The 12326-nt window shown below is 42.3% G+C and overlaps 1 protein-coding gene across 2 annotated transcripts; it reads right to left on the bottom strand.

Annotated features, from left to right (window-relative positions):
* Positions 1 to 1099: 1099 nt before the first annotated feature.
* mrps33 (mitochondrial ribosomal protein S33) lies at positions 1100 to 9692 on the bottom strand. 2 transcript variants are annotated; one of them, XM_042314786.1, is made up of 4 exons: positions 9496 to 9692; positions 2925 to 3145; positions 2181 to 2310; positions 1100 to 2143 (listed from the first exon to the last, which is right to left on the bottom strand). In XM_042314786.1, exons 2-3 carry the CDS (start codon positions 3137 to 3139, stop codon positions 2205 to 2207), a joined length of 321 nt encoding a protein of 106 aa, XP_042170720.1. In that variant the 5' UTR covers positions 3140 to 3145; positions 9496 to 9692; the 3' UTR covers positions 1100 to 2143; positions 2181 to 2204. The 2 variants fall into 2 exon arrangements, with proteins under 2 accessions (XP_042170720.1, XP_042170719.1); XM_042314785.1 differs by having other exon boundaries at positions 1100 to 2310; positions 9496 to 9691.
* Positions 9693 to 12326: the final 2634 nt, after the last annotated feature.

Below are 12326 nucleotides of genomic sequence, written 5' to 3'. Positions count from 1 at the left end.
TGTCCTTCCCAAATGCCACCCTGTTCCTTTTATAGAAAGGTCTATAGTAGTGTACTATATAGGGAATAGGGCTCTCTGGTCTATAGTAGTGCACTACATAGGGAATAGGGCTCTCTGGTCTAAAGTAGTGCACTATATAGGGAATAGGGTTCTGGTCTATAGTAGTGTACTATATAGGGAATAAGGCTCTGGTCTAAAGTAGTGCACTATATAGGGAATATGGCTCTGGTCTAAAGTAGTGCACTATATAGGGAATAGGGCCCTGGTCTAAAGTAGTGCACTACATAGGGAATAGGGCTCTGGTCTAAAGTAGTGTACTATATAGGGAATAGGGCTCTGGTCTAAAGTAGTGCACTATATAGGGAATAGGGTTCTGGTCTATAGTAGTGTACTATATAGGGAATAGGGCTCTGGTCTAAAGTAGTGCACTACATAGGGAATAGGGTGGAAGTACTCAGTCAGTCTCTGGAAAAGACCCACGACACCAGTACCCATGTGTATCAAGGTGGTCTGAACTCACATGGCTTTACGAACGGTGTGTGTGTGTGTGTGTGTGTGTGTGTATCAGCAACATTAAAGACATCCACGTATTGAGTGACATCCAAACTCTAGCCACCCTCTGGGACTAGTTTGTCAACAGTTATCTGAGTTTCTCCTGTCAGATAAACAGACTAAATGATTAGAAATATAATGAATAGAACAGGACTCTCCATTCATATCTCCTGTCAGATAAACAGACTAAATGATTAGAAATATAATGAATAGAACAGGACTCTCCATTCATATCTCCTGTCAGATAAACAGACTAAATGATTAGAAATATAATGAATAGAACCGGACTCTCCATTCATATCTCCTGTCAGATAAACAGACTAAATGATTAGAAATATAATGAATAGAACCGACATCTATCCAGTTTATCCGATAGGAGAAATACAGATCACTTTTGAAAAACTGGGCCTCAATTCATAAAGAGAACAGATCAGGTTTTTAAATGGGTTTCCTGTAGTTACACTAAGTCACTAGTAACAACATTGTATAACACAGTATTTGCATGGCAATAAACCAGTCACAAACTGGAGAGTCACATTTCAGCAGATTTGTTTTCAGTATTTTTAATTCATGACACCTGGTGTTACTCAGAACAGATGTAAAACACCAGCTTTGTCTCAGTCAATAGGAACATACCAGCATCACAGTTCTATGACCCGATGCCCTCCAGTTCTCCTTCACCCTTTCACTGTACAGAGACTATGAGAACAGAAATGCTTTATGTACCAAACACACAGCGGTCAAAGACCGGTCACTTATCAGACAGGATCTTCTGTGATGGGGACATGAAAGGATCCTCTCAACACACATCATCAGCTGTTCCAAGGATCCATTCATTATGAACATCCTGAGTGGGGTCACATGTTACTGTTGTGAACACAGTTAGGGAGGCCATTCCTCTGGTGTCCCAAAGCAAACGAGGACTGTTGTGATTCCCCCACAGGTACTATATGAGAGGGTAGGGCTGGGTTTATCCACAGGTACTATATGAGAGGGTAGGGCTGGGTTTATCCACAGGTCCTATATGAGAGGGTAGGGCTGGGTTTATCCACAGGCTGGGTTTATCCACAGGTCCTATATGATAGGGCAAGGCTGGGTTTATCCACAGGTCCTATATGACAGGGCAAGGCTGGGTTTATCCACAGGTCCTATATGACAGGGCAAGGCTGGGTTTATCCACAGGTCCTATATGACAGGGCAGGGCTGGGTTTATCCACAGGTCCTATATGAGAGGGCTGGCTGGGTTTATCCACAGGTCCTATATGACAGGGCAGGGCTGGGTTTATCCACAGGTCCTATAGGAGAGGGCAAGGCTGGGTTTATCCACAGGTCCTATATGACAGGGCAGGGCTGGGTTTATCCACAGGTCCTATAGGACAGGGCAAGGCTGGGTTTATCCACAGGTCCTATATGACAGGGCAGGGCTGGGTTTATCCACAGGTCCTATATGACAGGGCAGGGCTGGGTTTATCCACAGGTCCTATATGAGAGGGAAAGGCTGGGTTTATCCACAGGTCCTATATGACAGGGCAGGGCTGGGTTTATCCACAGGTCCTATATGACAGGGCAGGGCTGGGTTTATCCACAGGTCCTATATGACAGGGCAGGGCTGGGTTTATCCACAGGTCCTATAGGACAGGGAAAGGAAGTGCTCATTTCTTCTTGGTGGCTCTCTTTCCCTCACCCTTCTTGGGTTTCCCTTTGCCTCTCAGTTTCCTCAGCCGCCGCATCTCCTCCTTGAAGTCCTCGTGTTCATCTCTGGTGGGGAAACAGGGAGGAAATGGTGTTACTGATGTGGGCTAAATTAATACTACACTGAAGGAGTTGTACTGAAGAACAGAGACAAACAGGGTCTGGAACACAGAGACAAACAGGGTCTGGAACACAGAGACAAACAGGGTCTGGAACACAGAGACAAACAGGGTCTGGAACACAGAGACAAACAGGGTCTGGAACACAGAGACAAACAGGGTCTGGAACACAGAGACAAACAGGGTCTGGAACACAGAGACAAACAGGGTCTGGAACACAGAGACAAACAGGGTCTGGAACACAGAGACAAACAGGGTCTGGAACACAGAGACAAACAGGGTCTGGAACACAGAGACAAACAGGGTCTGGAACACAGAGACAAACAGGGTCTAGAACACTGTCTGGTTAGAACACAGAGACAAACAGGGTCTAGAACACTAATTTCCCTGTCTGTGGTTAGCCAGAAGAACCTTCTAAAGCCTCTAGCAGTGGTTCTGGCTAGAGTAGGGCTGTAAACATTACGGCACACTGCCAAACACAGACATGCCAAAACAACCCAGATCCCTTTCCCATGAATAGCCCTATGGATCTATGAAGCCCATCACCACATCATGTACTACCTGAAGAGTCCCATGTATCGTAGCTTCTGCGTAAGGGCATAGTAGATCTTGTGTTGAGGGTACCAGTCGTACACCTCCTTTTTCTGGGCCATGGGCGGCTCCCTGAACAGCTGGACCACCTTCATGGACTTGTTGTCCGTAGGACGCGCCACATCCCCAAAGATACGTGCACTGAGACGCGCCATGCGTACGGCGTAGTTGGACAGGCTGGCCATAGCTCGCTGAAAGACAAGAGGAAAGAGAAGCAGCAAACATCGGTCAAATATGTCCTAAAAAATAATAACTTCTATAGACGGGTTAGCTGACAACGTCACAAAAAATTACACGCGCGCTTCAATGGGGCAGAAATCTGTGTTGTATTTCTGGATGGCCAGATATTGTTACTATTGGCTTATATTGGACCTAAGATATTGTTACTATTGGCTTATATTGGACCTAAGATATTGTTACTATTGGCTTATATTGGACCTAAGATATTGTTTCTATTGGCTTATATTGGACGAAAACTTGTCGCCTTTGTAACAACGACTTCCATTGGTAGAGCAGAGGCATGAGCATCTCGTAATTATAGACAGATCTCCGTTTTATCACCTACAACAGTGTAGGAACATAACATCTAAATTGGTTGTTTAAACCTGCTCTACCCCCAGAATGTAATACTATTCCACCTGCTCTCCCCCCAGAATGTAATACTATTCCCCTGCTCCCCCAGAATCTATTCCCCCTCTCCCCCAGAATGTAATACTATTCCACCTGCTCTCCCCCAGAATGTAATACTATTCCCCCCCAGAATGCTCTCCCCCCAGAATGTAATACTATTCCACCTGCTCTCCCCCAGAATGTAATACTATTCCCCTGCTCTCCCCCAGAATGTAATACTATTCCCCTGCTCTCCCCCAGAATGTAATACTATTCCACCTGCTCTCCCCCAGAATGTAATACTATTCCACCTGCTCTCCCCCAGAATGTAATACTATTCCACCTGCTCTCCCCCAGAATGTAATACTAGAATGTAATATACTATTCCACCTGCTCTCCCCCTATTCCACCTGCTCTCCCCCAGAATGTAATACTATTCCACCTGCTCTCCCCCAGAATGTAATACTATTCCACCTGCTCTCCCCCAGAATGTAATACTATTCCACCTGCTCTACCCCTGCTCTCCCCCAGAATGTAATACTATTCCACCTGCTCAGACCCCCTCTAGAATGTAATACTATTCCCCCCACCTGCTCTACTCCCAGAATGTAATACTATTCCACCTGCTCAACCCCAGAATGTAATACTATTCCACCTGCTCCCAGAATGTACTCCCCTGCTCAGAATGTAATACTATTCCACCTGCTCTACCCCCAGAATGTAATACTATTCCCCCCCCAGAATGCTCTACCCCTGCTCTACTCCCAGAATGTAATACTATTCCCCCCCCAGAATGCTCTACCCCCCCCAGAATGTAATACTATTCCACCTGCTCTAGAATGTAATACTATTCCACCTGCTCTCCCCCAGAATGTAATACTATTCCACCTGCTCTCCCCCCAGAATGTAATACTATTCCGCCTGCTCTCCCCCCAGAATGTAATATAGATTATTTCCAGACCTCATTAGGAAGTGCATACAGGTCGTGACGGCAGTAATGACGATAGCTGCTCAGCGAAACTCCATTCGTTGGTAGCTAGTTAGCAAATGTATTTTGACATTATTAAGCTTGAAAAGCTGGTGAATGGCAAGTTGAATGGCTGTTTCCTGGATTTAAAGTGGAACGGACTGCATTTTAGCAACATGAACTCTGATTAAAATCTGTTCCTATACAACCCAGACATTTCTGACAAGCGAGCACTTGGTCATATGGCCATTTTCACATGTTCATAAATGTTTGGGCATTTGTGAAAATGCTATAGCAATATAGAGGGAAAGTGGCCGTGCGTTTGGACAATTAGTAGACACTGCAGTAAATAAAACATCTGTCTCGTCCAGGATCAGAGTCTATGCAGACTGGTGCCCCATAGCCAATCAGAACTACAGTAGGCTTATATACAAAAGCCATTTGCACAGAGGCCTGTCATTATTCACTTTGAACTGGACTGTGTGTTTACAGGAAGTTGCAACAACACGACTTTAGAGCAATAGAACACATTCACCAAAAGCCACAAATACACCTGAATGGATTTCTGCAAATACCACAGGGGTCCTCTTACATTTGGGAACTTCAGTCCTGTTGATCAAACAATCATGACAAGGTGGGCTCTTTTCACTATATACACACACATCAACAAGATCAACAACTAATGCTAGTCAGAGCCAGATTAGCACAACCCCTCAAACTTTTTTTAGCTAGTTGGCCATCAAAATTGCACTGTTAGGGCCTCTAGAGTGGTCAAAGGCACTGCATCACGGTGCTAGATGTGCCACTAGAGATTCTGGGTTCGAGTCCAGGATCTGTCGCAAACGGTCTCGACCGGGAGACCCATGGGGCGGCATACAATTGGCTGGGTTAGGGGAGGGTTTGTCCGGCAGTGATGTTCTTGTCCCATTGCGCACTAGCGACTCCTGTGGCGGGCCGGGCGTAGTGCATGCTGACACGGTCCCCAGGTGTACGGTGTTTCCTCCGACACAATTGGTGCGGCTGGCTTCCGGGTTAAGCGGGCATTGTGTCAAGAACCAGTGCGGCTTGGCTGGGTTGTGTTTCGGAGAGAGCACGGCTCTCGACCTTCGACTCTCCCGAGTCCGTACGGGAGTTGCAGCGATGAGACAAGACTGTAACGACCAATTAGATATCAGGAAATTGACCAATTGACCAATTGAAAACCACTAACATGGGAAGAAAAAAGGATAATGTAATAAAGCGACGGGGAATTGTAGCCTCCTCGCCCTTCTGTAGCCTTCCAACCATGCAGGCTTGTCCCAACCAAGCACTCAAGCTAACTGGCTAAAGTTGGCTTGTTAGTTACTTCCAGACACAAAATGAGAGAACACCTCACCTCTGACCATTTGACTCCCACCTAGCAGAGCTGGTTAGGCTGTTTGTGTGGTGTCTAACTTAGCCTACATTTACTGACACCGGTCATATTCAGCAGGTGTTGCGCATCGGTAAATTCAGCAGTTATTCTGCGCTCTGAAATCAAAGTAGATAGCATATCTCTTGCGTTTGCAAATTCACTCTTATTTAAGAATAGTGATTCATATTTCTTGCTAGCTTAACCAAATGCCACCTGCATCCCTAGCTCTGTAGCCACCGGAAAAGTCAGTCACTCACCCACTCCTCCAATGACATCCTCCTAGCAACTAGCTATCTAGTTAAATGTAGTCTGTTTTTTTATCTTGCTCCATAAATAGATACGCTAGCCTATCAGCCACATTATAACTGACTTGTGATCATTGGCCTTGCTAGTTTGATTGAATCAAATCTTATTGGTCACATACACATTGTTAGCAGATGTAAATGAGAGTTCAGCGAAATGCTTCTAGTTCCGACAGTGCAGTAATATGTAACAATTCCCCAAAAGTACCTAATACACACTAATCTAAAGGGGTGAATGAGAATATGTACATATAAATATATGGATGAGCGATGGCCGAGCAGCACAGGCAGGGTGCAATCAATGGTATAAAACACAGTATATACATGTGATATGACTAATGTAAGATATGTAAACAAAATTAAAGTGTCATTATTTCAAGTGACATTGTTTAAAGTGACTAGCGGTCTATTTATTAAAAAGTGGCCAGTGATTGGGTCTCAATGTAGGCAGAAGCTTCTCTGAGTTAGAGATGGCTTTTTAGCAAATCTGATGGCCTTGAGATAGAAGCTGGTTTTCAATCTCTCGGTGATTGTATTGACATTCCCAGCCTTAGTTACATTTGTCCATTTTTGCCCCAAAAACATAATGAGCCATTGAAACAGACTGCATTCCGAATGGTACCAGGCCCGCTGTGACTTACACACGTGCTTCTACACCTGCATTGCTTGCTGTTTGGTGTTTTAGGCTGGGTTTCTGTACAGCACTTTGAGATATCAGCTGATGTATGAAGGGCTATATAAATAAATTTGATTTGATTTACAACACGATAGCAATATTTTCTGGAGTACCAAGAAATGTATTAGTTTATTATATAAATCATGTGTTGAACCGCATCGACCTATTCTGACAACAATGCCTTGGTGTATGTCATGGAATGTAGAGTCAAATATAACCTATTTATAAAATCTCTTATAAAAGTTGGTTTCGTAGCATAAACTGGGAATTGTATATTTTTGACTGATATTATGGATTGTCTGTTTTCAGTGGTGTAAAGTACTGAAGTAAAAATACTTTAAAGTACTACTTAAATAAAAATACTTTAAAGTACTACTTAAGTAAAATACTTTAAAGTACTACTGAAGTAAAAATACTTTAAAGTACTACTGAAGTCGTTTGGGGTATCTGTACTTTACTATTTAAAAATCGGTCAACTTTTACTTTACTACATTCGTAAAGAAAATAAAATGTACCTTCTACTCCGTACATTTTCCCTGACACCCAAAAGCACTCTTTACATGTTGAATGCTTAGCAGGACAGGAAAATAATCTATTTCACGCACTTCAAAGAGAACATCCCTGATCATCCCTACTGCCTCTGATCTGGAGGACTCACTAAACAGAGAACATCCCTGGTCATCCCTACTGCCTCTGATCTGGAGGACTCACTAAACAGAGAACATCCCTGGTCATCCCTACTGCCTCTGATCTGGAGGACTCACTAAACAGAGAACATCCCTGGTCATCCCTAATGCCTTTTGATCAGGTGGACTCACTGAAACACATTCTTAGTTTGTAATTTATGTCTGAGTGTGCCGGAGTGTGCCTGAGTGTGCCTGAGTGTGCCTGAGTGTGCCTGAGTGTGCCTGAGTGTGCCTGAGTGTGCCTGCCTGAGTGTGCCTGAGTGTGCCTGAGTGTGCCTGAGTGTGCCTGAGTGTGCCTGAGTGTGCCTGAGTGTGCCTGAGTGTGCCTGAGTGTGCCTGAGTGTTTTCTGCCTCTGATCTGGCAGACTCACTAAACACAAACACTTTGTTTGTAAATTATGTCTGAGTGTTGGTGTATGCCCCTTGGCCATCAGTCAAAAAACAATTTAAACAAGAAAATCGTGCCGTCTGGTTTGCTTAATATAAGGAATTTGAAATGAGTTATACTTTAACTTTTGACACATAAGTATATTTATATCCAAACACTTACTCATGTAGTATTTTACTGGGTGACTTTCACTTGAGTCATTTTCTATAAAAAGGAATCTTTACTTTCACTCAAGTATAACAGTTAGGCACTTTTTCCACCACTGTGTGTTTCATATCTGCAAAGTAGTTCCTCTTTAAATAGTCCAAGGGCCACCCACCAAAAATGTGCTGTACCTTGACCCAGGTAACTAAACGTCAACAACATCACTTAGATAATGTTATGAATGTATACAACGATTGGGTCTAATCCAGAATGCTGATTGGTTAAAAGCACATTCCAGCCAGTGTCTATTCCACAAATTACCACTGGCTAAATCTACGACTTTAAAATTCCAATTTACTCAGTTGCATCTGACAGCAATCCACTGTTTCATAAGCCCAGCCAGGCAATTTATGAACTTGATCTCCACTATAAAAAGCATCTAGACATTATCTCACATTTCTTTTAGAACAACATTTAGTTTTCAACAGCGGAGATTTGTATAAACGTTGCTGTCTGCCTCTCCGACATTTGCAACATTGTTTCAATATTCAAATTCCATCTCCAGCTGTCCCATATCAAAGTAATGAACAAGTAAGAGTCGCGACAGCGTTTCTCAGCTAGAGAGAGACAGAGACATACATTTCAATTGAAAAAAGAAGAAGAAAAGTGACCGTGTTACTGTCCGCTGAACAGAGAGCACGTGGTCTGAAACCACGCCCCATTAGCTCATTGTTATGTATGTATCCAAATAAACGTCACTAGACAACAGCTTAAAACAAAATGTAGATACTGTTCATCTGTTTGACTGGACTAAATTGGCCAGCTTGCAAACAAGGAAGAAGGGTTGTCTCGGGCCTAACACCCGTGACAATATCCTGCAAACACCGGCTTCTCGGGCATTTTCATTTAAATTAACACTGTGGCTCAACTTGTAAAAAAGTTGCAATTATTATTATTTTTTAAAATAAAAGTTACGAATGTTTGCATCGAAATCCCAGCACATCTTGGGTTTATTTCCCTAAAAACATTTCGGTGTTGCCGTTTTACCTTGATTACTTTTGTTGCACACGGAACTGTTTGTGCGCTCGGTGTTTGTCCTTGTATAAACTGAAGAAACACACGTTTACCGGTCTTTTTTTGGCCCTGGGATTAAAATTAAAAATCGCCATATTGAACGTCTTCTGTAAACCCAGTTTAGCCACATAGTTTCTAAGCAACCAACCAGTTTATGAAAGCGCTTCATTGGTCATGGTTTAATACCAATCGAAAAAATCATAGTCAAACACATCATAAACGTTCATGATCAGTTTTACAACAGAGGAAAACATATGACTGAATGACAAAATGGCTCACTGCGTCCACAGCCAAATACATACCTGGAATCACCGCGACTTGTGTTGTGGCTTTGTTATATCCAAATGTAGATTATATTACCATGTTCTACACGATAATTGCATAACTTGCTACTCAGTTTGTGTGTCACTAGTAGTTGTTATTGTATTTCGTTCAATGTGTCGCTAACCTTCAAGCATGCCTCCACTTCTATAATATTCTTCTTCGATTATGTTTAACGGCGGTTGGCAGCCAATACATGTTGCATTACCGCCACCTACTAGACTGGAGTATAACTACCTTATACGTGGCTTGAAAATGTAAAATAAATACATTTAAAAAAAATACCCTACGATCTAACCCTGCACTCACTAAAAACCCACCACCTTACTCCACTATTTAAATCTCTCTAGTTCTACCTCAGACCAACAGCCTGAAAGGGCGGGACACCATCACTCAACACACCCTGTAACTCTTCTGATGTCAAGTCTTGTACACCCAAATACCTCACTGCAGCTGCCACCACGACCTCAATATCCAGCGACTTACGTCCCATCCCTACAGTACAGTTGATAACCACTGCTATAAATACTAAAAATCTAATCTTACTGAAGCATATTGTACCAGTCAAAAGTTTGGACACACCTACTCATTCAAGGGTTTTTCTTTATTTGTACTATTTTCTACACTGTAGAATAATAGTGAAGACATCAAAACTATGAAATAACACATGTGGAATCATGTCGTAACCAAAAGTGTTAAATTAAAATATATTTTATATTCTTCAAAGTAGCTACCTTGACAGCTTTGCACACTCTTCACATTCTCTCAACCAGCTTCACCTGGAGTGCTTTTCCAACAGTCTTGAAGGAGTTCCCACATATGCTGAGCACTTGTTGGCTGCTTTTCCTTCACTCTGCGGTCCAACTCATCCCAAACCATTTCAATTGGGTTGAGGTCAAGTGATTGTGGAGGCCAGGTCATCTGATGCAACACTCCATCACTTTCCTTCTTGGATATTTAGCCCTTACACAGCTTGGAGGTGTGTTGGGTCATTGTCCTGTTGAAAACAAATGATAGTCCCACTAAGTCCCTCTAAGCCCAAACCAGATGGGATGGAGAATCACTGCAGAATGCTGTGGTAGCCATGCTGGTTAAGTGTGCCTTGAAATCTAAATAAATCACAGACAGTGGCGCCAGCAAAGCACCCCCACACCATCACACTTCCTCCTCCATGCTTCACAGTGGGAACTACACATGCAGCGATCATCCGATCACCTACTCTGGTCTCACAAAGACATGGTGATTGGAACCAAAAACCTCAAATTCGGACTCATCAGATCAAAGGACAGATGAGCATTGTTTTGAAACTGATCATGAACATTTATGACTTGTTGGCTATGATTTTTCAATTGGTTTTAAAACCAACGAAGCTCTTTCATAAACAAGTTGGTTGTTTAGAAACTATGTGGCTAAACTGGGTTTTTTCAGAAGACGTTCAATATAGTGATTTTTTTATTTTAGTCCAAGGGCCAAAAAGCATCGGTAGCATACGTTTCTTCAGTTTATGCAAGGGCAAACACCGAGCGCAAAAATAGTTCCGTGTGCAACAAAAGTAAATCAAGATTAAACGGCAACACCGGCACATTGTTAGGGCATCTTGGGTTATTTCCCTTTTGAATTTGATGCCTGAGACAAATTCGTTCTTATCCCTTCTTGCTAGCTAGCCAACTACGGCTAACTTACAGTCACTTCAAAAAAGAATAACACTGGCTACAGTTACATTTGTTTAAGCTGTTTTTCTAGTGACGTTGATTTGGATACATGTGCTCTCTCTTCAGGACACAGTTGTTCAGAGGAGCTAGCCAACAACACAGCTACAGGAACAATATCAGTTTAAACACAGATGCTGTAAAGGCTGCTGCAATTCGTTTTGTGACATTTCTTTGTATATATATATCCATAAAAATGATGCCAGCTGATTCATGATTTTGGCTGGCTGAGAAACGCTGCCTGCCTGCCTGTCTCGTCGCGACTCCTACTTGTTCATTGCTATGATATGGGACAGCTGGAGATGGAATTTGAATATTGAAACAATGTTGAAAACGTTGGAGAGACAGCAAGGTTTATTCAAATCTCCACTGTTGAAATCGAAATATTAGTCTAAAAGAAATGTGAGATAATGTCTAGATGCTTTTTATAGTGGAGATCAAGTTTATAAATTGCCGGGCTGGGCTGATAAGACAGTGGATTGCGGTCAGATGCAACTGAGTAAATTGGAATTTTAAAGTCGTAAAGTCGTACAGTCAGATCTTTATTTATTTAGATGATTTTTTAAAATGATAACATTTCAAATTACAATACAATTTCTTTGTATATATGTCAGTCTCTCGATGTGCAAAACTGATGTGCAAAACTGATAGAGACATACCCCAAGTGACTTACAGCTGTAATCGCAGCAAAAGGTGGCGCTACAAAGTATTAACTTAAGGGGGCTGATTTTGCACGCCCAATTTTTCAGTTTTTGATTTGTTAAAAAAGTTTGAAATATCCAATAAATGTCGTTCCACTTCATGATTGTGTCCCACTTGTTGATTCTTCACAAAAAAATACAGTTTTACATCTTTATGTTTGAAGCCTGAAATGTGGCAAAAGGTCGCAAAGTTCAAGGGGGCCGAATACTTTCGCAAGGCACTGTAACGTCACAGAGTCACACACTCATCAATTCTTTTTTGTATAATAGTTTCCCCTTTGTCACAGAAAAGGCGTATTTCTTTTAAGTCCATGACTAGACAAGTTATTGCAAGGGTATATTTTGTGCAACATTTTAAAGTCAACTTATTTGACTTGACTTTATTTTATTTTTTAAATGTGT

This window comes from Oncorhynchus tshawytscha, unplaced genomic scaffold (genome assembly GCF_018296145.1).
Source record: "Oncorhynchus tshawytscha isolate Ot180627B unplaced genomic scaffold, Otsh_v2.0 Un_contig_2336_pilon_pilon, whole genome shotgun sequence".
In the NCBI taxonomy this organism is placed as follows: domain Eukaryota; kingdom Metazoa; phylum Chordata; class Actinopteri; order Salmoniformes; family Salmonidae; genus Oncorhynchus; species Oncorhynchus tshawytscha.
This window is presented reverse-complemented; position numbering and strand designations above follow the sequence as displayed.